This window comes from Balaenoptera ricei, chromosome 1, assembly GCF_028023285.1.
Source record: "Balaenoptera ricei isolate mBalRic1 chromosome 1, mBalRic1.hap2, whole genome shotgun sequence".
NCBI lineage: Eukaryota > Metazoa > Chordata > Mammalia > Artiodactyla > Balaenopteridae > Balaenoptera > Balaenoptera ricei.
In genome coordinates, this window is record NC_082639.1 from 192,457,920 (window position 1) to 192,481,859 (window position 23,940).

At 61.4% G+C, this 23,940-nt stretch overlaps 1 protein-coding gene across 3 annotated transcripts in view; it reads left to right on the forward strand.

The window, feature by feature from the left end:
* The window catches only part of NAV1 (neuron navigator 1), a 209,986-nt gene that overhangs the window by 64,084 nt on the left and 121,962 nt on the right, over nucleotides 1-23,940 (forward strand). For all 3 annotated transcript variants that reach the window (XM_059943309.1, XM_059943329.1, XM_059943319.1), the window contains 2 exons: nucleotides 2,919-3,022; nucleotides 18,811-19,596. In XM_059943309.1, the coding sequence (XP_059799292.1) occupies nucleotides 2,919-3,022; nucleotides 18,811-19,596 (890 nt within the window). The remainder of the gene's footprint in view (nucleotides 1-2,918; nucleotides 3,023-18,810; nucleotides 19,597-23,940) is intronic.

Sequence of the window (23,940 nt, forward strand, 5' to 3'; positions counted from 1 at the left end):
TTAAGCTGATCAGACACCTTCCTGGGACTGGTCCCTTCCCAGCCCTGACCTGCTTCCCTGCGGACTCTGGGACTTGCTTCTCCTCCCTGAGTTCCTTCCTGTTGAATCCATCTTTGGGGGAAAGATGTCTAGGCATTCAACTGTTCAAGATTTTACATTATCTACCCTACGAGCCCCCTGGCAGATGTAGAATCTGACATCCTCCAAAAAGTTCAGGACTTTTTACTCTGAATGTCTCAATGTGACCTGAACGGACGGGTTTTCTCCGCTCAGCAAACATCTGTTGCCTCCTCGTGTTTTAAACAGAAAAGCGTTGCACCACCTCAGCAGGGGTCTTCACCATCCCGCCTCCTAGACCTGCCCCTTTTAGGCCCCAGGTTAGGGTTGCAGGAGGTTGTGGTTTGGGCAGGGGAAGACTGGGACCAAGGACACCCCAGAGGCAATAGGTGAGAGCCGTGGGCACCTCTGCTGAGTGCCGGGCTGGGCCACCCCGGCAAGGACGTGCCATAGGCCCCCTAGGGTCACAGACACCCTCTTTTCATGGAAACTTACCCCTGCGCCCTGCACCTTGGCCTCTGCAAAGCTCCAGCCCATTGCAGAAGCCAGGGTTGTCGGGCTCCACTCCCCGTCCCCAGGCCGCTCCTGCCTGACCTGCTTCTCCGGGGAACGAATCCAGCAGGTGTCCTCCCTGTCTCCTCAGCCAGCGCCCCTGGGTGCGGCCCTTCCCCACAACAAGGTACAGCCTCCCTTTGGGCACCCCTGCTCCCGGGACAGAGAAGGCGCAAAACGCCCTTCGGTCTGCTCGGGGCCGTCTGCTTCCCTCAGATCTCCGCCCTCACTGCCCTCTGCCCTCTGGGAGAAGAGCCCCAGCAGGGGTTTCTTTCCCCAAGGGTTTTCCCCTTCCGTCCCGGGTGGCCTTCACTCAGACCCCAGTTAGGAGGGTGCAGTTAACGCTGTCAGGAGTGTCGGCTCGTTGGTTTTCTTCTCTCTGGTTCAACCTCCAAACAACGTCCGGCATAGATGGTGCTGTCCATTCCGGCTGGGAAGGGAGGGGACACGGGGGCCTGGCCCTGCAGGGCAGATACAGGAAGAGGAGGTAGAAGTGTGCAGCTCCTGAGGTCGGAGCAGCTGAGGCTGCTTCCTCACTGACCCTGGATGGGGGCTGTGGCCCGTGTGCCCCTCACTCGCCCTTGCTCACAATTATGGCGGTAGTCAGCACTACAGCAAGGTCTTCCTGTTTGTAGCCGTGGTTCCTGCCTGCCCACTCAGGGTCAGACGGTGCTTAGCTCTTTATGTGTGTGACGTTATTCAGTGAAATGTTTCTGCATGGCCTAGAATCCCGTTTCTCCCTCCATACACTGCATTATTTATTTATTTATTTATTTATTTATTTAATTTTTGGCTGCGTTAGGTCTTCGTTGCTGCATGCGGGCTACTCTTCTTTGCTGTGCACGGGCTTCTCATTGCAGTGGCTTCTCTTTGTTGCGGAGCACAGGCTCTAGGCGCACAGGCTTCTGTAGTTGTGGCACGTGGGCTCAGTAGTTGTGGCTCACGGGCTCTAGAGCGCAGGCTCAGTAGGTGTGGCACACGGACTTAGTTGCTCCGCGGCATGTGGGATCTTCCCGGACCAGGGCTCGAACCTGTGTCCCCTGCATTGGCAGGCGGATTCTTAACCACTACACCACCAGGGAAGTCCCAACATCCCTTATTTTAAAAACCCAGGTTTATGCTCATTTCTTTGAAGAAACCTAGCAATTCTAGTTTTTCTTTGGCCCCTCGACATTTAACTGACAGTAGCCCATGGCGAGTGACCCCATCCTTTTCAGGGCAACGGGGTCTCCTGCTTCCTCTGAGTTCCCCCACCCTGCTCGTCCCCATCCCCGGAGCAGGGGCCTGCAGACCGTCAAGGGCTCCCAGCTGCCTGCGTGGCTTTGAGAGCCGGCAAACACCTCCCACAGCCCTGAACTCTCAGGCTGATCCGGGCCTCGAGGGCATCTCTTCCGCCCCGTGACCCAGTGAGGCCCAGAGAGGAGAGGCCTGCTCTGCGTGTATACACAGCCAGAGTCCCGGCCGTCTCGGTGCCGGAAACGGTCAAGACTAGAGAGAGAGAGAGGGAGGCAGGTTCACCCCCACCGCCACCCCCCCCGCCCCCCACCGCCTGGCCCAGGCCAGGCATCGATTCCTCCTCCTGCCACACAGTGTCCCCCCCGCACCAAGCTGCCAAAGGGTCCATTTAGCTGCAGACGCGGGCGGGGCAGGCGGCCGGTTTGGAGAGCCTGGGTAATTGCCTATAATAAAAGCTCCTAGAGCCTTTGTTCCTGGGAGCGATTGCACAGTTGGGCTTGTGCTCGGAGGCCTGTGTGCACTTGGGAGATGGGGCCCAGAGACCTCGCCCTTCCTTCCTGCTGCCACAGCAGGCCCAGCGAGGACTCGGCCCCCCGGGAGTCGAGGTGACCCCGGCCTAGCCCGTCCCTCCTCCTCCTCCGACCTCCTCGCTGCCTGGACGCTGGGGGCCGGGCCCCCTGGGCTCTCTCAATGGGCCAGTGGCCTCAGCTGCAGACGGAGCCCCTCGCGTGGGTGCACAGGGCAGCCTGTGGGCAGGACACAGGCCGCGAGCCCGAGTTACCTGGGGTCCCTCCGCCCTGCGGGGGTGATTCACGTTCATGGGACTCGGGGACCCTGAAGGGTGACTGGCAACAGGTGGCCCCCTGCCCTCGGGTGCCCCCACCCCTGCCCCTGGCCTAACTTTGCCTAGAAGGCCCGCTGCCTGCCGGGGGAAGGGGCACACATGTGCCCATTGGGGGGGCCGGCCCAGGGCAGGGGGCAGAGCACCACAGGGGAAGAACCGACCTCCAAGGGGAGAGGCTCAAGGCCAGGGCGGCCTCCGCTGTGAGTGACCACCGTTCTCTTTCCCGCAGGGCCCAGACCGACCCGGAGCCCGGCCCCCTCCGCCAGGGCAGCTGGGCTGCTGACGGCTACTCCGGCCCCCCCAGCAGGACTGAGGAGAGCCTCTCGTGCGTGGGTAAGTGCTCCGGGGGCGAGCCCTCCTCCTGGTGGGGGGCGCCCTGGGCCAGAACTCTCCTCACTGCCCACAGGGGAGAAGTGGCCCCGCTTGACAGCCGGGCACCAGCATGTCAGTTGCGCTTTGCGCCCGTGCTGTGCCCGACTCAACGCAGGGTCGGTCCGCCAGACCCAGGAGCACTGCAAGGTCAGGGCAGCAGCGTAACCAGCGGGCACCCTGCGTATCCAACGCCCGGGGTGGGTGTCGCTGAGGCCGTGACAGAAGGTAACAAGCTGGGAGACTGACAACCGAGAGCCAGGTCCAAGCCCCGCCCGGAACAGAGGAGGTGCTGGGCACCTGGCAGGCAGTCCAGGGCCCCCTGCCCAACAGCCCGACATCCGCCCCTCCCCCAGGACCACTTCTAACCGCCACTCCCTTGCAGGTCACTTCCCTGTGGCCTCCTGTAGTCACACCTGCCCCCAATGCGTGTCATGCCGCTAACGCACCTTGGGAAGCAGAATGTGAGCCTTGCCAAGAGGACCCCCAGAACTCGACTCGCTGGTCTCCCCCGAGGGCAGGGACACGGCCGTTCCCAGGGCCCGTGCCTCCTCTGGCCTCGGCAGGTGCCCAGTGGGGGGGTGTCTCTGGATGGAGGGATGGTGAGGGGTGAGTGAGTGCCTCATGGGCCGGGGGTTGGGTTCTAAAGGGGTCCGATTCTAAACTCTTAGCAGGGCTTGAGTGTGTGCGTTGATTTTCTTGCGACATTAAAAAAAAATCCCCAGAGAATGGCTGTGGTCACCCCAGAGGTACGTGAGGCTCCGGGAACCAGCTCCATCCTTTCGTTCCCAGCAGGGGGGCTTGCCCCAAGACAGGAATGAACTTGCTTTTGGCAAAGCTGCGGTGGTCCACAGGATTTGTCTTACAGCTTCATCTCAGGGCCCTGCTAACAGTGGGCAAAACTGGGGCTTAGAGCACAGCCTGACCCTGAAGTCACCAGACACCGGTGGTGGCCACTCCTGCCTTCCCTGCAGGGCAGGTGGCCGGGGTCCCTGTTGAGCCCTCTGCCGGCCTGGTCCCCGGCAGTGGTGGGAGCAGCAGCAGGCCCCCTTCCACGGCAAGCTCTGCAGACGGGGGTCGTGGGGCAGAGACGGGCGTCTAGAAAGCAAGCCGCGTGCTTCCACAGCGGTGCAGGCACAGGGGAAGCAGGGCGCTGCAGGGACAGAAGGAGACCTCAGTTCGCTGGCACCAAAAGCCCATGAGTGTTAGGATGCGGTAACCAGGAAACTATGCAAGCTCTATTTTTGCATCTGCAGTGTTGCGAGTGTAATGGCTTCCTTATGTGTGTGCCACATCATTAGGGCCTGATGGCCTCCGGCTACCCAGGCGCCCGCTCACCGTCGCCATGCCATGAGCGCGGAGAGGAATTTCACACTAACATCCGCGCACGCTGGCCCCGGGAGCCCCGGGCTGGTCGGCTGGCAGGACCCCACTCACCAGCTAGATGGGAAGTGTCTGGTGGATGGCAGGGGAGGGGTTCTCTGTTGGGGGGGTGCAGGGCAGCCTTGGGAGGTGGGCTTCACGGCGAGAAGAGAGCCCCCTGCCTCCCCCAAGTCTCCCGGGATGAGGGCAAGGCCCCCGCGCCACTTGTGCTCCGGCTGTAGCTGTGGTCACGGTGTCCGTCTTGGCCAAGGATACCCCGAGCTCTTTGACAGGTGGAATGGGGAGAGATTTGGGGTCTGCCTGTGCTTTGTGGGGGTGGGGGGCCTGTTCTCTGGGCCCGAGGAGATGGAGGAGATGAGAGGAAGGGGGGTGGGAAGGAGGGCCTCACCCACTTGTTACTTCTCTCATTCAATCAAGAAACCACCAGGGAGCCGGCTTTGTGTAGCCGGAAGAGAATTTCCCATGATGACTTGCCACCAAGCAGGGTGCTGGGCGTGGCCTTCGTTTGTCCCAGTGTCCGTCCACCGTCCGCCGGCAGCTGCCCTGTCCTCCTCTGCCCCAGGCAGTGTAGGGGCAACTGTGCTGGTGCCCTGACCCTCCCCGTGCCCACCCAGCTGTGCCAGGGAGAGCCTGGCAATGGTCCCCTGCTGACGCGCCCCTTGGTTGCCGTCAGCACAAACAGTGCCTGGGCCGCCGTTGGATCTTAATTTGGAGAGTCAGGGGAAGCCAGGGCCGACGTCCCCGGTACCCACGTGTGAGGCCGTGTGCGAGGGACCGGAAAGGTCGCCCCGAGGTCGACACAGTCGTCTTAATCACTTCCACTTCGTGGCATGTGTGAGCGCTGAGTGGGCAGGGAATGAAGGGACCTTTTCTCATCCTCACACCACGTGTCACCGGGGAATGAGCCCCCCTCACCCGGCCCCCGCCAGGCTTCTCACACGAGGCTGAGGGGCCCGGGAGCTGGCCTCGCGCTGGGCTTGTTTGCATTTCTCCTTATCCCTCTCTGTTATTGAGTCGACTCCATCTTTAAGCCACAATCAAGTTTTCCACGTCGTGTGGGTTTGGGAGAGAAAACTCCAGATCTGGTGTGTCTTCCCAGGGCAGGAGCGAGACTGGAACTTCCCTTGGGGAGGGTTTGCTCTGGGCCCCCAGGTGGCTGCATGCCCACCAGGCTCTCCCAGGACTGCAGAGGACTTGGGCTCAAAACCCTGGGGGTCAAAGCTGTAACAGACTGTAGCTTCACCCAAACCCGGCCTCATTTTCGCTGGGGAGAGAGAGGCCCGGGGAGGGAGGATGGCCTGCTCAGGACAGCACGCGTGGTTCGTGAGCAGCTGAGCTGAAATTGGGACCACTGCCTCTGACTCCCCAGATGCGGGGAGGACCAAATGCTGATGCCAACTACTATTTATTGAGCACTTACTGTGTGCAAGGCATGGCACCAGGCTCAAAGTCCTTTGTAAGCACGTTACACACGCTCTGAGGTGGAACCATTGCTCTGCTGTAGATGAGTGAGCTTGGCTCAGAGAGGTTATGCAAACAACTTGTCTGAGGATGCACAGCACTAAGATTGGAGTCCAGGTCACCCTCTTCCGGGGTCACCCCTGCCTTCCCGTCTGCTGCCCGTTGCATGATTCAAGCTCAGCTGGGTCTCCCTCACTTCTGCCAGGTGGCGGGAAGGGGACGGGCCGGTGAGCCGGTCCCCGCGAGCCAGTGGCCGCCACCACCTCCCGCGACCTGAGCCAAGCCCGGGACGCCACTGCCTCTGCCTCCCAAGCGTGTGTCCTTCATGCTGGGTTCACACCGCCCCCCCCGCCCCGACCCCGCTTCACGTTTCCACCCTCTGGGGAGTTTCGGGCTGAGCCGGGCCTGTGTGCCAGCCACCCGTGGGGAGAGGACGCACAGACAATTGACTAGAAAACGCAGCCCAAGCTCTGGGCAGGCGGTATGAGCTGTGTTCTCAGGGCTCAAGCGGGTCAGGGCCACTGTAGGGCCGGAGGGGCGTAGAGCTCGGGGATAAACAGAGCCGGCGTCTGGGATGGCGCAGGCTTCCAGGACCTGGGACAGGAGGTAATAATAACACTGAATGGCAGTGCCGACTCTACTGGGCTTCCCCTGAACCAGGCACTGCCCTACGCGCCTCTAGTCCTTCCAACAACTGGGCGAGGTGGGGACCCACACCTTTGCTTGGCATCGCGGCCTTGCTGCTTGCTGGCTGTGCAGGCTTGGGCTGGTTCCTAGTCTCTCTGTGCCTGTGTCACGACACCCACACCTTCTTCCGAGGGTTTTGTGGGGATAACGTGCACCCGTACAAGCAAAGTGCTGAGAAGCTTTGCCCGGCACACGGGAGCCACTCAGCGCATGCCGGGCGTGACCTGCTGCTGCCCTGGGGTGGGGAGAGGGCCGTTCCTAATGTGCCCACCTTACAGGTGACGGGAGGGTAAGTGACATCCCAAGGTGGTCCAGCCAGGATTGGAGCCCAGCCTTCAGAGGTCACGCTCTGGGCCATCCCTGCCGTGACCTCCCTGGGGGCAGGGGACACGTCCCAGGTCCTGGGCACCGAGGGAGGCCGGAGAGGCTGTGAGATGACCAGTGAGGCGGGCCTGGCTCGGGGATGGCCGCAGAGGGAGAGAGGCCAGGCAGTGAGGTCATCCAGGGTAGCCTGCTGAGCGGGGTGTGGTGCCTAAAAACTGGAGGCATCTGGATTCTCTTTCTTTGGAGGAGGGGAGGGGGAGGGGGGAGCCTGGGGGACTTCTCACGTCAGCATTTGGCTGGGAATGGGGCTCACCTCCAGGCAGTGGATTCGGCCCATTTTAGTGGAGGGTCAAAAATAGCAGAGGCTGGGCAGCCCAGGTCCCCCGGGACTACCACCCACGAGTGCTCGAAAAGCAATACACAGGGTTGGCAGGGCCTAGCTTCCCTGCTTCCTGTTCCGCCCAAGAACACAGGGCCCCTGTGTTGCCCAACTCCAGAGAATTATACCCATTCACCAAATTTTTATCCAGCACCGACTACATGCCAGGCACTCCTCTAGATACTTGGGTACATCCAGGGACAAAGCAGGCACAGACTTTGCCCAGTGGAGCGTCTGTGGCTGTCGAGCTGTGCAGTGTTCAGCCTGTGCAACTGTACATGAGCTGCACAGAGGCCCCGTGGTGGAGAAGCCCCAGTTCTGGAGTGTGCGTGCGTCCCAGTGAGACTCCCCCTGAGAATGTGAGCAGCGGCCACCTTCAGTGCTGGGAAAGCCCGGGTCTTTGATGCTGGGAAGGATGGTGGGAGGGAAGGTGATAAACATCCCCTGTGGTTTTCCTGGAGCTTCACCCCTGTGTTCCATGCCTGTCTGTCCTGGACTCAGCTCCTCCCTGCAGGGCTTTGAGATTCAACTCTCCGGCCTCAGAGGAACTGCTTCCATTCTTCCTAGGAGATCCTACCCCGTTCATTCCTCCCTGCGCCTGTGGGCCGTGGGCGGGTCCCGAGGATAAGGATACTTACTGGAAGGAGGTGGGCCTGGTCACCGGGAATCTCTCCAGATCAGACCACCCCATACAACTTCGGGGCAGTTATCCAGGGAGCCGGGGTCGTGGGGCAGCTAGAAATCTCAGCCATGGGAGGAGCTGAGACTTCTAGACTCCCACCACTGTCCGTCTGTGACCGGTGGAGAGACCTCACCTCCAGGGTTGCCCTTAAAGACTCGGCTTCACAAGGCTTTGCCCCCTCCCCCCGGGCAAAGGGGGGCCCCTCCTTTCCTGACTTCTGGGGAGGCCCAGGCAGGTGGAGAGCACCCTCCAAGCCAGTGACGTGCAAGGCTTCAGTCCCGCCCTGGGCACCACTGAATGGGCAGAAATGGGCACAGAGCATCCCTGCCCACAGCTCCCCCACCCCTGTGATGAGAGGATTAGGGTCCCCGCTGGGAGACCCCCACCCCCACAAGCAGATACCCAGCAGCCCGCCCAGAAGGAGCTCTGGGAGACGCAGTGGAGAGTGAGGGGACACGGACACAGTGACCCAGGAGGATTAAGAGCTGAGAATCACCCCTGGTCATAATATTCATCCACACGAGTCCTTTGAGAGGCAGCCCGAATCAAAACCCTGCCTTCCTGTGTATGTCTCCTGGGTTATGGGGTTGGGAGCTTCAGAGGGAGCTGAAGATAGTTAAAGGGTCCGGTGCAGAGGGAGGGTGGGAGGGCGTGGGGTCGCCCAAGCCCTGGGGGCGGGGAGGGCAGAGAGGCACCTAGCTGTGCCTTCTCTCAAAGGGCGGGAGGGAAGCCAGCAGGTTCTGGGGGGAGAATGGCTGAGGTCAGAGAGGGAAGGGACTTCCAGCAGGAGGGAGGCTCAGGCCCAGGGGCAGTGGAGCCCCGCAGCCCAGGTTCACAGTCCCGGGCAGGAGCTGGACCCTGTGAGCTCCTGCATCCTTCCCGCCTGGGAGGCTGGGCCTCGGCAGAGCTTGCGGGCGTGTGCAGTGGGGAGCAGAGGCCGGAAGCGTCTGGGGATGAGGTCAGGCTATAGGGAGGAGGAGTCCTCGGCCCCACACCAGTGGATATCCTGGGCATCTGCAGGGCAGTTTGTATTCACCAGTGAATAGTCCATTAACGTTCATTGAGACAGGAGCCATGGCATTCTTCTGTTACGTTTAATGCCTTGTTTAAAAACCTAACAAAACTCTAATAAAGCACAGAGGTGCCATCTGAGCAGCCACCGGATGGGAGTGTGTCTCCAGGCAGGGAGAGGCCGGGTTCGTTAACTCAGCCGCCCAGCTCTCCCTGGCCCAGCTGGGCAGAGGCTTCTCCTTCCTCTAGGAGCTGTCCTTAGTTTTTTGGCATCAAGGACCTCTTTCAGAAGCTGGTGGACACTCAATCCGCCTCCCAGACAAATGCACGTATTCACGACGCAAAGCTTGCATGTGGTGTTTGGTTTTACGGGCCTTCTGTATCTGGTCTGTGAATCCAGACTAAGAAATTCTGCTCTGCAGCAGTGATGTCATCACGGGGCTGGCCAGACAACCTGGGTTTGGGCCTTGTGTTTTGCCTCATCTGGCTTTTGGGTTTCTTGGCCCACAGCAAGGTAATAGGATTGATTACAAATGGACCAGTTCTGCCCGAAAGCAGAAAACTGAGTAAGATTGTCTTTGAGGTTCCTCTGACCTTAGAACAGCCAATCCTGCACGGACGGATCAGAGTGGACTGTAGGTTCGCGTGAATCAGAGGACACATACCCATACAGGCAGTTCATGGGTCTCCATCCCACATGACACAGGGCACAGCCAGCACACGCTGCCCTCCCGCTGCCCTGGCTAGGGTTCCTGCCCGCCCCCCACGCCCCCACCTCTCAGGCCTGCGGTTGCCATGACAACCGATGGCTGATCCTGGTCTCAGGATGGTGTATCTGGGCCTTGCAGAGCTCCTCTGAGGCCCAGTATGCAATGGACGGCCCAGCAGGTGTGTGGGGGCGGTTGCCATGGCAACATACAAGCCAAGCCCGTGTGGGAAACATCCAGACTTCTTACCCTGGTCTCTGTATTAGCCGGGAGCAGGAGGTCTGACTTTGCATGAGTCCAGTTTCAGACCGAGTCCTCTGGGTCAGGTTCTTCCTCCTGCCTCTCCCTGCTGGAAGCCCACCTCCACCCCGACCTGACTTCTTCCTGACCAGCTGAAGTGCGGAGAATGTGGGCATTCTCTTAAGGCCACATAGCGAGTCCTGAAGGGAACCCGAGACCCCCAAGGCTCGGGAATAAGGAAGTCCCCAAGGGGTCCTGGATGTGTTAGGGCTGCCAGGTCCCCTGCCAGTGACAAGGATCTCAGGACAGAGGTCCCGAGGCTGAGCCATGAAGGGCCCATGGTGCTGCGGACAAGCAGCTGGGTCCATAGGAGGAATCCTCCACCCCGTCCCCCACCGCCAGGATTTTGCGGGCCAGTCCGAGTGTGACCGCAGTTCTGGACCCAGGCAGACCCCAGGTGCGGTGGGCATCCGGGCTCCAGAAGGCTCCTGGCTGGACAGGTGGTCCTTCCCAATCCCCACCCCGCCTCCAGGACCCAGGCCTCCTTTTTGGGATCACGTGCAATTATTCAGCAAGTCCCGAGAAACAGCAGGAACTTGTGGGAAGTTGTGAGAGACCCTCAGATCTGTGTTCAAATTCTGATCCCACCGGCAGCCTGCTGGGTGACCTTGGGCAAGCATACTTCTCTGTAAAATGAAGATAATGATAGTCCCCGCTTCGGAGGGTTTGATGAAACAGTGCAAGTGACAGGTCTAAGAGGGTCCCTGGCAATAGCAGGTGCTTCGTGGCGGTAAAGACCCCCTGCCCCGCGGCTCCACAAGCATCAGTGAGCCCTTCTTAACGGCTCCATGTAGGGAGACGTCGTAGTCAGCCCAGGCTGCTTTAACAAAAGTACCGTAGACCGGGCGGCTTAAACAACAGAAATGTATTCCTCACGGTTCTGGAGGCTGAGAGGTCCAAGGTCAAGGTGCCAGCCATTTCAGTTCCTGGTGAGAGCTCTCTTCTTGTCTTGTAGACAACCATCTTCTCGCTGTGTCCTCACCTGGCTCAGAGGAAGCAAGCGCCCTGGTGCCTCTTCTTATAAGGGCACTAATCCCATTGCCAGTTCTCTGCCCTTGTGACCTAATTACCTCCCAAATGCCCTATCTCCAAATACCACCACACTGGGGATTAGAGTTTCAGTTTATGAATTCGGGGGGGATACCAACATGCAGTCTATAATGGGGGGCTTACAATTTAGCTAGAGGGGGAGGATCTCTCCCTGGGATACAACTGGGCAGAATTTGACTACGTGGCACCCTGACTATAATCGGTAGAGAGGAAAGTTCAAGATCAGTGTGGGATGTAGTCAGAGAAGGCGGCCCCAAGGCTGGGCCTTGAAGGGTGAACTGGACTTGAATTCATGTAAGAGAAGGCATCGGGGAGAAGGGCAGACACAGCCAAGGTGCGGGCGTGGGATTCGGCCTGGACCCGAGGGTGGGTAGGAGAGCATCGGAGAGCAAGGCTCCCGGGGGCGGGGGAGGGAGGCTGAGTGCCGTGTGTGGGTCAGCACTGGCCTCTGTGGCGGCTGACACCAGAGGGTGGGGGACAGTCCTTCCCTGGGAAGCCACCCAGCTCACCTCCGCCCGCCATCACGGAGCTCTGGCTTGTAATGGAGAAGGGGGGCGTCAGCGCTCAGGGGTCCTGGGCGGGGTGCTCAGAAGAGGAGCAGGAACCCAGTGCCTTGCTGTGCACGCCCGGGCTCCCCTGCCGAGGAACAGAGGTCCCGTGTTCTAGCCTGGGGGTCAGGATGCTTGGGGGGCGTCAGGGAGCCACAGCCCAGCCCTAGATCGGACCTCACCTCCCGGGTCTGAGGCCCTCGGGCCACAGTCCCCGCTCGTACACCCAGAGCACCCAGCCTCTGAGCAGAGCGCCTACGCCCTCCCAGCCTGGGAGAGCCCTGCCCACCAGCTGGGGACACTGGGCTTCGGGCTCAGGCCCTGTGTCCTCCCTGGGCTCGTCTCGGCCCCCCTACTTCACACGATGGGCAGGCTCGCCCCCGTCCTGTTGGCATGGAGGCTCAGGGCAGAGGCGTCCAGTGCCGTGAGCCCCCAGGAACGCGGGCTGGAGTTAGACTTCCTCGGCATCCTCAGCCTCCCGGAAGTGCTCCCTGAGACGCTGGGCCAGAAGGCAGACTGGGGCCCACGGTCCCGGGCTCCACGGCCAGCCTTGGGTTTGCTGGGCCTCATTTTCCCCAACGCAGGCGGACAGCAAATCTCTTCCGGGTCCACACTCCTGACCTTGGAGCCCATAGGAAAAACCCCCAACCCTGAAGCTTAGGGAGCCTCCTGGGCCCAGAGAGGCTGAGCCAGGGCCCTGCAGAGTCCACAGAAACGTCTCAGCTACCAAGGCCCTGGAAAGCAAAGGCTGGGAGGAAGCAAGAGGATCAATCTGGGAGGGCTTCCTGGATGAGGTGCGAGCCAGCTGGTGCATCCATGCTGGACCACTGTGTCCACCGGCTCGTTTTCTCCTCCAGGTGGCCGGGGAGGGTGGGGCTCAAGTTCCTGGTGGGACTGCCAGGTGCGCGAAGGAACGTGAGGACTTCTTGCCCACTCTCGCCCTGTCCCCCACAGGTGTGCAGGGCAGAGATGGGGGAGGAGAGGGTCTCAGCTGTGACCTGTCCCAAGGTCACAAGAACTGGAGCTTCCTCGAAGGGGCAGAGAGAGGGTGTGCTGGGCTCCCCGCGGCCCAGGGCTGTAGGGAAGGGAGGGAAGATGTGGCTGGGACGCTGTCCCCGGGCCTGGCTGCCATTCGGCACCAGCTGCACTGTCTCTCACCGCGGGTACCGAGACGTCACTGCTGTTTACAGTCCCCACACATCTGCTCTGAGTCACGCATTCATTCATTCCATCAATCGTCATTCATCAGATATTTCTGAGAGCCCACTGTGTGCAGAGAGCCGTGATGGGTTCTGGGAAAAGCTCATCGTCAGTAGGCCAACCAAGGGTGGATCCTTGGGAATCACAGAGGAGTGGATAAAGGATGTTGGCCGGATGCCAGGCAATTATTGCATTGGCTGCAGTAAGCGTGTGGGAGAGTCAGGAAAGGCATCGCACAGGAGGGCCCTTTGGCCTTGAGAAGGGCCAGGAGAAACAGAGGGCCCAATCCTCTTTCCACGCCAGCTCCTCCTAAAGTCTTCCCGGCCTTGACTGACAGCAACCCCAGGCCTAGAACTGTCCAGGCCCCAATCCTTGGGAGGGTCTTGACCCCTCTCTTTCCCACAGACCCACATCTGGTCCATCAGCAAACCCTAACGGCTTCAAAAGATGCCCAGAGTTGACCATTCCTCACCACCGCCAAAGCCACCACCAGTTCCAAGCCACCGTCATCTCTCAGCTTGATTTTTGCAGTCTGCCCAGGAGCCCCGCCCAGCAGCCAAGGGACCCTTCCAGGGGGGAGCCAGACTGTGCCAGTCCTCTGCTCCAAGCCGGCCGGGGGGCTGCCATCTCACTGGGCGAAAGGCCAAGTGATGACCTCTGAGGCCTCCGCACACTGGCCTCCATCACATCCTGACCTCACTGCCTGCCGCCGGCCCCGTCTTTTCTCTCTAGCAGATGCGCCTCTGATCTCGGGATTCTCCGAACACACCCGGCACACCCTGCCTCAGGGCTTTGCCTGGGCTGTTCCCTCTGGCTGGAAACCTCTCCCCCAGATATCCATAGAGATTGTCCCCTCTCTTCTTCAGATCTTTACTCAAATGAACCTTCTCAGTAAAGCCTTCCTTGGTCACCGAATCAAATAGTCACCCCCTGCCCACAGCTGTTTCACATTCCCCTTCCTGCTTTGTTCTTTCTCCTTAGCACTTCTCAGTAGCTGACGTTTCTGTCTATTGCCTGTCCCTCCCATTGGAGTGGACGTCCCACAAGGACAAGAGTTTTTGTCTGTGCCGTTCTCTGCTGCACCCGCGGCACCTGTCAGAGCTGGCGTGCGGAGGCGCTGAGCAGGTGTGGGCAACGGGAGGCCGGCTGGCCAGCTGCAGGCGAGACGCCACTCGGCATCAGCCACCTCTGCAGCCTCCAGCCTGGCCTCGTGCATGCTCTGGGTGCTCAAGAAGTCCCTGCTGAGAGGTGGAAGGACATGGGGGGTGGGTGACATGGAAGAGAAAAGGGCAGAAGGAAGTGGGCATCAGTGGCTGGAGGGCTTTCCACAAAGGTGGAGGTGTCGGGACGTGATGAAGGACCTCATCACAGGGGTCAGGTGGGGACACGTTAAAGAAGGTGCTTGTCTCTCAGCCTCTGCTCTCCAGATCCTGACTGTGGGCATAGAAATCAAGAGAACCCTCCCCTCTTCTCTGCTCTGCCCTTAGCCCTCGAGGGAACCAAGTGTGGACTCACCTGCCCACTCCCCCTGCCTCAGATCCCACCTTCTCCCAAGGTCACCTTTCAAGGTCAACCAGGTGGGGGCAGCCTAGCCCTCCTGCCCAACTTCTCCTCTCTTCCTCACTCCCCACCCCCAGAAATCCTCTCTCAAACCGAGGGGCAGATCCCAGAATGCCCTCCCACAACCAGGGCTACATCCATTTCCAGTCACGGGCGGGGGATGTAACATCACACTGCATGCCTGTCCTTGGCCCTGTGCCTGTATCTTCATTCCTCAAGTTGCTTTAAGTTATCGGTCAACAGATGTGGTCAAATCGCTCCTCCCACGCCCACCTCAGAGACTGCCAATGCCTTTGGAGAGAGAGGAGTGGGGTGATGAGCGATTTCGGGGGGCTGGAGATTGGGGACTTTCATGATTCCAAACCAGCCTCCTTCCCGAGTCCCCTCTGGAGCCCGGGCAGGGTCCAGTCCCTGCCACAGGCCACTGCATCATCAGCTCCCACTCCCTGCCCAGCCGGGCCTCTGCCTCAGCACACAGACCCTCGCCTTCTCTCTTCATGGGACCCTCCCGGCCAGGCGGTCCTGCAGAGTGGGGAGAGGAGAGGGGACGGGGCAGGAACCCCTCAGTGGGAGGGGCTCCAGTCTGGGATTGGGGGTGCTGTGACAGGGCAGGATCCTCTCTTTTTAGGAATCACTTGAGGGAGCATATATTGGCTTTATCGACTGCTGCTGGAATGGCTGTTGCCACGGCAGCCGAGCGCTCCCACTGCAGTAGAGGATGGTGGGAAACTCGGGATGTGAAAGGAATAAAGAGAGCCGGGTAGAGGGAGAGGCCTCACTGGGGAGCGTCTATAAGTTCCAGGACGCCAAGATGATGATTTAAAGGGACCACCCCGTGATCACAGCAAGACCCTTTAGAGAGGGACAGCGGGAAGGTGAGCAGTACTGGGTGGACAGAGGGGGGACCGGTCCTCATGGGGATCAGCCCTGAATCAACCCAGGCGGTGAGCATGGAAGGTATTTTCTGTCTCACAAATTGACAGGTGGTGTTTCATGCAGAGGGAAGATGGAGGGGGTCTAGTGCCTCTCTTCTGGAAAACCCTCTTTTCTAGAAGGAGGCAAAATTTCAGGAGCTGTTTATTGAAGGAAGGGGACGGGCATGGGGTTTGGGGCGTGTGATATCCCTCAAGAGGAGACACGGGAATAAAGAGAGGGGGCAGGGACCAGGCTGAAACACAGGAGCCGATGAGGGGGTAAGATCCCCAGGAAGGAAGGAGGATCAGGTCCGGGGCAGTGGGCATCCAGGGACCAGGAAGCGCAAGTGGACAGCGCAACAGGTGGAGTAGTGTCAGAGCAACTCCAGGGACTGATGTGGGAGGAGGGAACCTACAGACGTGGGTACCAGAGACAAGGGGCCGGAGGAGGCGCCGGACCTTGTCTACAGCAGTGCGCACGGGCTGGGATGGACCACAGCGCAAATCATGCTTTTCGGCTAGATGGCAGCTAGTTCATTTCTCCTTGTCTACTAAGGAGGAGGTTGAATTTGTGTACAGGAGGAGGACATACACACAACAAGCAAACTACTGTAACCTGGTACACTAGGGAACAAGTGTCCCCAGACTCTCAAGCTGCTGTTTTTAGGAATGGTGAGATTCCCGCGTGATTGAGTTAGCTGTGTCTTGTGCAAACTGGAGGAGACCCCTGAGTAAGGATGAGGACTTCAGAAGCGATTTTGATTTCATGAAAAGCGGCCTGTGTCGGGGGAGGGAGCGCACGGTCACCCAGACCTTTGGCACCGACGATGGGACTGGATCCCCTCCTTGAGCTGGGATCTTGTGTCTGGGCTTAAGCATGAGTGTCCTGTGTGTGCCCAGAGGGAAGATCTCCTGATTGGCCTCCTCCTTTGGGCACTCTCTGTGCCCGGACCAAGTTCTGGCATGAAACCACTTAAGCCCCTTTACCCATCCTATTGTGTCTCACTCCCTATCTGAAATCGCGATCCCAGCCCACCTGTGAGTCTTCTAAGTGCTGGACACAGGCCCAGAGGCCAGTCTGCATTGTGCCCTCTGCCACGGGACCTTCTAGTGAACTTGCACTCACTGCCCCTGCTCCCTGCCCACCCCCCTGCCCCATTTGAACCCTTCCCTATTTATACTGCATCCTACTCCAGGAAGCCTCTGAGATTTCCTCCACCTATTCTCCCACCTGCCAGCACGACCTCTTACTCCTATGCTCATATGTATTGGGGACCTCCTAAGTAAGTGCCAGACCCTGGGGTTACAGCATCAGTGAGACAGCCAGGGGCTCTGTCCTCCGGGGTTGGGAGTCTCCCCCTTGTCATTCCTGTAATCAGTATACACCCACCTCCGTCTGTCTGCCTGCAGCGAATGTGTTGATGTGCTTGACATTGCTGTTTCCCATGAAAAGGAGTATTATTTTCCCGGGTCTTGTATTGTTATCTTGCATGTCCTGCCAGACATTGAGTTCCCTGAGGGCAGAATCGCCATCTTTCTCTGTTTCTCCCATGCCCAGCCAAGGGTCCACGTTTCCTACCAAACACCCCTCTGCCTGAGAAGTCAGTGCTCAGTACTGTGGTCAGTGCATCCTCTCTGCCACGACACCTGGACTTGCAGACTTTATAGTGTCTCAGTCCAGGCCTGGGATGATGGAAGACAGAGTCCTGGGGACAGGACCCAGGAGCCATGCAGGGAGCAGGCCCGAGGCACAGCCCTGAGGCCTCCAAATCCACGTTACCAACACAGCGGCAGCATCTGCTCCACCAAGGTGCCGAGAGACACAGCTCCGTCCCTGAGAGCGTGGGTGCCGGTGGGGGAGACGGACACGTACACAAATGCCTCTCACACCAGGCAGGCTGTGATGAGTGCTAGCAGAGTGCGTGAAGCAGGAGACACCGATTCTAGGGTGAAGGGGGGCCTGGGGCTAGAGAGATGGAGGTTGGGGATGAGGTGGGCAGGTATCCCATGGCTAGTGCTTTCTGGCGAATAGTTCTCAGGGCTGTGCCTTCCCCAGTGTGTGGCTCCGCTGGGGCCCACTCCTCCCTTTCTCCTGTCCCTCACTTTCTTGCCGGAGGACCGTTTGCTTAGGCAACTTGGCCCTGACCTGGGAGGCCGTGGAGAATGGGCAGTGTCGCCCTCTACTGAGGGACAGCCCCTTGCAAACGGCTGCCTGCTCGTCAGCCTCTAGCCTCCGCTCCCCACCCCACCCCAGCTCTCTTCCCTGGGCCCGGGTGGGAGGGGAGGGAGAAGGGCTCGGAAAATGTCTTTTTTAAGTGCTCTGCAGGCTCCACCGTAGCTCTGGCAGGCAAGGGGCCAGTGCTCAGCTCCCTCCTGATGCCCTGGGTTTGACAAAGCGCTTTGCAGGTCCAAAGTCCCTTTACCTCTGAAGCTGGTACTATAACCGCCGTGAGAGAAGACCGGGGGTGGGGGTGGGGGGATGCAGTGACTTTGACAAGGTCATGCAGTCACCGGGAACCCAATCTCCAGATCCCAAGAGTCAGTCCTTGCCTCCAAGGCCCTGAGGCCCCTGCCTAGTCAACCCTGGGCCCCGTCTTTCCAAGCCACCCTCGTCCACCCCCTGCCCCCGTCCTCCGGAGGCATCCCGCACTTCAGGAGGGCAGCCTGGAGCCCCAGAGACTGAAGGCAAGTGGGGGACCGGGAGTTTCCCGGGCGACCTGGATATTGTTTCTCCACGCCCGCCTTATCTCCCCCCAGGCCCCACGAGCCCACTCTCCCTCCGCGTCCCGAGCCGCCCAGTCTCAGCCCCTTTTACCCGCACGCCCATACCAGCTCAACGGAACCTTTCCACTGCGCCCCCCACCCCCACCTCCGGGGGCGGCAGGGGGCAACCCGTGCCCCGAACCTGCCCGCCTCTGCGGGGAAAGCGAGGAGAAGACCGGATCGAATCCTTCATCTCCCCCTACCCCCTACTCATCCGCCCCTGGCTCTCGGCTGCAGATACCACCCCCTCTCGAGCCAGAAATAGACTCTCTCTCCCCCACCTCCCGGCGCTCGCGCACACCCCTCCCCTTCTCCGCCGGCTCCTCCGCCTCCCCCCTCCTTCCTGCGCTCCGAGCCGCAGCCCACAGCCTCCGCTCCCGCTGGCGGGCGGCGCGCGACCCACGGGACCCACCGGCCGGCGGGCGGGCGGGGGACCGGGTCCCGGCGCCGGGCACCTCCGAGCGCCAGCCAGCTGCGGGGCTTGCGTTCTTCTTTGATTGATTTTAAGATTTTGATTTGTATTTTCCCCGCCCCGCCCCTTTTTCTCCGACCCCGCCCCATCGCTCCACGGCTTCCGCGCTCCTTCCCTTTCCCCGGCTTCCTTCTTCGCGATTCTTTCCCGGGCGCCTCGGCTCGCCTCCTCCCCGCTCCCTCGCTCCCTCCTCCTTCCTCTCCCCTTCCTCCTCGGTTCCTTCCTTCCTTTCTCTCCCCCTCCCCTCCCCTCCCCCGCCTCCTCCCTGCGCGCTTCCCCCCCCCCCCCGCCCCCGCCCCCGGTGCCTGCAGACGCGCGGATCGTCCATGCGCTCCTCGCGGGCAGAATGCTGGGCGGCAGCGTCAAGAGCGTGCAGCCCGAGGTGGAGCTGAGCGGCGGCGGCGGCGACGAGGGCGCGGACGAGCCTCGGGGCGCGGGCAGGAAGGCGGCGGCGGACGGCAGAGGCATGCTGCCCAAGCGCGCCAAGGCGCCGGGCGGCGGCGGCATGGCCAAGGCCAGCGCGGCGGAGCTCAAGGTCTTCAAGTCCGGCAGCGTGGACGGCCGAGTCCCCGGCGGGCCGCCCGCCTCCAACCTGCGCAAGCAGAAGTCGCTCACCAACCTCTCGTTCCTCACGGACTCTGAGAAGAAGATGCAGCTCTACGAGCCCGAGTGGAGCGACGACATGGCCAAGGCGCCCAAGGGCTTAGGCAAGGCGGGCCCCAAAGGCCGCGAGGCTCCGCTGATGTCCAAGACGCTGTCCAAGTCCGAGCACTCGCTCTTCCAGGCCAAGGGCGGCCCAGCGGGCGGCGCCAAGACCCCCCTGGCCCCGCTCGCCCCCAGCCTGGGGAAGCCGAGCCGGATCCCGCGCGGCCCCTACGCCGAGGTCAAGCCGCTCAGCAAGGCTCCCGAGGCAGCCGTGAGCGACGACGGCAAGTCGGACGACGAGCTGCTCTCCAGCAAAGCCAAGGCGCAGAAGGGCTCCGGGCCCGTGCCCCCCGCCAAGGGCCAGGAGGAGCGCGCCTTCCTCAAGGTGGACCCCGAGCTCGTGGTGACCGTGCTGGGAGACCTGGAGCAGCTGCTCTTCAGCCAAGTGCTGGGTGAGTCCTGCCTCCCTGCCCCACCCCTGCCTTTCCCCTCGCCCGCTGCCAGGGAAGGTGTGGGGAGAGCGGCGGGGCTCTCTAGACCCCGGGTCGGGCTATGCGGGGACACTGCATACCCCAGAGGCACAGGGCTGGCCCATCCCCAGGTGCATATGGCTGAAGTGCGCCCTGGTAGAGACGTCCCCAGGCTGCGGCTCTGCTCTGGCCTGCCGGAGGTGAGGCTGGACAATGGGGTGGGGGGCTTAGCTCCTCAGAAATAGAGCCCATCAGCTTCCCGGGATCTTAAAGCCTAGAATCTTAATACGGCAAAACCTGGGGGCCTGCTGGTGACCTCTGCCGTGTGCGGTCTGTGCGGGGCAAGAGCGCATTCAGCATTGCCGGGGAGCGCCGGCGGGAGCCGACCTAGAGCGCAGATGTGGGGAAAGCAGATGTGAGGGCTGTTTGGCCGCGAAGCAGAGCTGAGGCTCCGCTTCCTCTCTGGATCCCCGGTGGGAGCACGAGTCGGATTTCCCGGGTATGGGCTGTGGCAAGGAGACACGACGGGGGCCTGGGGGCAGGCGGGCAGCCAGCTGCCCGCATCTGGACGCGTGTCCTGCACCTCGGCCCCGGCCCCAGGCCTGGGCCAAACCCCTACCCCACCCCACTCCCCAGGTTTTTAGGGCGTGTGGAAAGGTCTGGGCTTTCGCGCGGAGACTCCTGGTTGACTGGGAAGCCTTTGCCTTTTGGCTAATGGAAGCCGAGCGGGCGGGAAGGGAGGAACAAAGCTCGCTCGGGCGGAGGAAGCGCAGAGAGCTGCCCCATTGTTCTCCGAGCCTGAAGAGCCTAAGCAAAAAACCCGGAGCGGGCCCGGAACTGCGCTTGCTTTCCCCGGGGACCCTGTGCCCTGAGAGGGAGGGACCCGGGATGCGCGGGACGCAAGGCCGCTGCGCCTCGGGAGCCGGCGCGGGCCGTGCCGGGGCCACGAGAGGACAGCGGCGAGGCCCGGAGCCGGGCGGCCGCCGTGGCTCCGCGGACTTGTTGCGGTGGCTGGGATGTGGGTCTTCCGGCGCCGAGGGACCCGAGCTTCCCGGGTACCAGGCGGGCTGCCAGCCCCGCTGGGGGCTGGGAAGGGGCGTGTCCGTGCGCGTGTGAGGGGCGGGACCGACGCGGGCTGCGGTCCGAGTGATGGGCAGGACGAGGTGGGGCGCGTGGGAATGGGGGGTGAGGTGCTCGCCTGGCGGCCTGGAGAAGGCAGAGCTGGGAAGACTGGTTCGACCTACCGCGACCTTCCCGGGACCCACAGGCCCCGTGTGGGCCAGGACGAGGGACCCCCGAGCAGGGGCAGGGATTTGGAGCTTTGGATTCAGAGGCTCACAGAGGAGGCCGCATATGGGCTCTGCAGGGGCAGTCGGGGGGCTGGACAAGGGCAAAGAGGGGGGCGCAGCGGCCTGAAGGCACGGCCTCCTTAGGCAGGGACCCGTGGGGATGAGGGTGGGGGCAGAAGTCGAGGGGCGGCCTCACCCCTCCCCCACCCCTCCCCCACCCCTCCCCCCTGTGCCGAGTGCTGCCCTCAAGGAGCTTACAGCTTAATGGGGGTGAAACAGACAGTAAAGGAGAAAAGAAAGAAAGTAATTCCAGGCACCAAGGAAGGCTGTGGAGAAAATGGGGGCGGGGCCTGCTTAGGCCCCTCTAAGGAGGTGGTACTGAGCTGTGACTGAGGCCAGGGGAGGTGCAGGGGCAGGTGGGGAGAACACTCCCTGCAGGGCTACGAGGGGGTGGGGTGGGATGGGGGAGAGGAAGCGGGGGCTGTCTCTGGGGGGAGTGGAGGGAGTGTCAGTGACCCAGAAGAGCAGAGGGCACAGCCCCCCTTCAAGGTCAGGGCTTCCCCAGCCCTGCGCGTCCCTACACTGCCCCAGGACCTAGCTGCCTGGCCGAAGCCCTCTTAGTTGCATCTCAAGAGGCAGTGACCACAGAAACCCTGGCAGATAGTCGTAGAGCTGGTGGGCGAGGGGAGAGGAGGGCAGGGGGAGAGGCTTTGCTGTAACCCCTCACGCCCACTCAGCACTTGTCATGTCTCAAAGCGCGCCCTGGGAGTGAGGGGAGAACAGGCCCCATTTCCCAGGCGGTCCGGAAACGCAGGGTCAGAGTCTCGAGGGGCTTGGAGTCTTCCCTGAGCCAGTGATGGGAAGGCAGATTCTGCACGTCTGTCCTGGTTGCTAAGTCGCAGCTCTGTGTAGGGGACCTGATTGAGGGAGGGGAGTCAGCGGGCAAACAGGGGCCTGACCAAGCTGGTGTGTGCTGGGCATGGGCCACCAGACCGGCCCTGATGACCCCACGGCGGGGCTGGTGTGGGGAGAGGGGTGGAAAGTCTGGTGAATGTGCTGGACTGACCCCGGGCGGGGCTGGCCCCAGGAGGGCAGTGCGGGGGCATTGAAGGGTGGAGTGGGGAGGGCAGGGGAGGAGGCGGGAGAAGATGACGGCCAGGTAGAGCCCCTCTGCTGTGTGGGATGGGGTGGGGGAACAGGAGAACCCATGAAGGTGTCCGGGTTGTCAGGACCCTCCCTGGAGAGCAGGGTGGCCCCTGGGGAGACGAGTGGACGCCTCTGCCTCCGGATGGTGGTGAAGGACGCAGGCTCTACACCCGTGAGCCTCCAAGTCAGGACACGCTTACTCCCTGGGACCATCTCAGACCCCGGAAGCTGCCCAGCCCCGGTTGCTGGAGGGAGAGGGAGTGAGGCATCCCCGAATAAGAGCCTTTCTGGAATGAAAGGGAATGAAAGCTGATCATGGCTTGCCAGAAATCAGCTGGGGCCCAGATGGTCCAGACAGGCGCCCTGCCCTTCCCTCGCTTTGGAAGCTGCCAAAGAACTAGGGTCCCACTGGGAAACCCTAGAAACTTGGAAGACTGAGGGGTGAGTGTCCAGGGGAAGGGGGCCTGTCTCAGGGATCATATGCCCTCGGACCCTGGTGGACAGTCCATGTCAGGCAGTTCGGCTCCAGAGGGAAGGTCACCGGCCCCTGGCCTGGGTCTGGGGCAGGCAGGAGGCCGCAGTCCTGAGTTCCCTGTGCAGAAGTCCTAAGCTCTGTGACCTCCTCTGGGACTCACGTTCCCCATTTGTGAATGGCAGAGCTGCTCCATGGCTCTCTCCTATCTGTTGGCATCAGGGAGGGGTGCAGATAGAGGTGGTCAGACCTTGACAGGGCCCCAGGTGCCTAAGAGAGCCTGTCTTAACTCAGAGCAGTTACGTACACAATCCCGTCCCGACCACACTCCTCCACCTCCTCAGCCCTGGGTCCGAGGACCTCCAAGCAGTCAGTCTGGTGACCCCACGCACACTGCACCCCCTTTTCAGCCCTCCAGACGAGGGGACCAGGTCAGGTGCAAAGGAACCCAGGCGGCTGGAGCGCCTGGTCCCACTTCCTCAGAAAGTGTCTGGACCCACGTGAGGGGTTGCCGTGACAACGGTTAGGCCCTCAGAGACGCAGGCCAAACAGAGCAGGGGAAGGAAGTCAGGAAATTATCTGTTTCTAAGCCAGTGGGTTGATGTGGGTTTTTTTGGCGGGGGGTGGGAATTTACTCTAGAGATTACATTCTGGGATGCTGTGAATAGGGGGAGGGAAGAAATGGCTTCTCAGATGGCTTTCTTCCTTGTTATTCAGTGCACTGGGGGGTCGGTGGGTGGAGGATTCTTGGGAGTCCTCCAAGATCCAATGTCCGAGCAGCCAGGCCGCGTGTGCAAGCTCACCCACACTCTCGTGCCCAAGGCTCTACACGCAGGGCCGTTCCTGGTGCCTTCCCAGTGGTTCCCCAGAGGCCCGGCAGGAGAGTGAGGGCGCTGACTTGCAGCCTTCCCGGGCTTGTAGAGCCACAGGTGAAGGAAGGCAAGGCCTGCAGGTGAGCGCGTGCGTAGCGGAGGGGCAGCTGGCACAGGCCCTTCCCGCTGCGGGGCCTCTGCCTCCTCAGGGGTAGCGCTGGAGAGGACGTTTCTTTTCTCCTCGTGTCCAGGGCTAGGCTTCGGGCTCCATCAGGGCCCGTGGGGTCCTGCTCTTACCCTCTGGGCCTTGCCCTGCTCAGGCCGCCGCAGCCAAAGCCGTCTTCCTCCCCATCCCTGGGCAGCCACGGCCCTGCTGCTGCCGAGAACGGATGGGGGACGGGAAGGCCTTGGGGTAGCTCCTGTGCTCTGGGGACAAGGACACGTGGAGGGGACGTGCCCAGGGCTTCTCTCAAGGGAGATGCCCTCGGTGGTCAGCAGCGGCTCCACCCCCAGGCCCCAGGCCCTCCTGGATGGGGGTTGAAGGCAGAACAGCACCAAGTCGCCTGGAATCCTGGGCTGCTTTCTGACCATTAGCTCTCGTCCCACC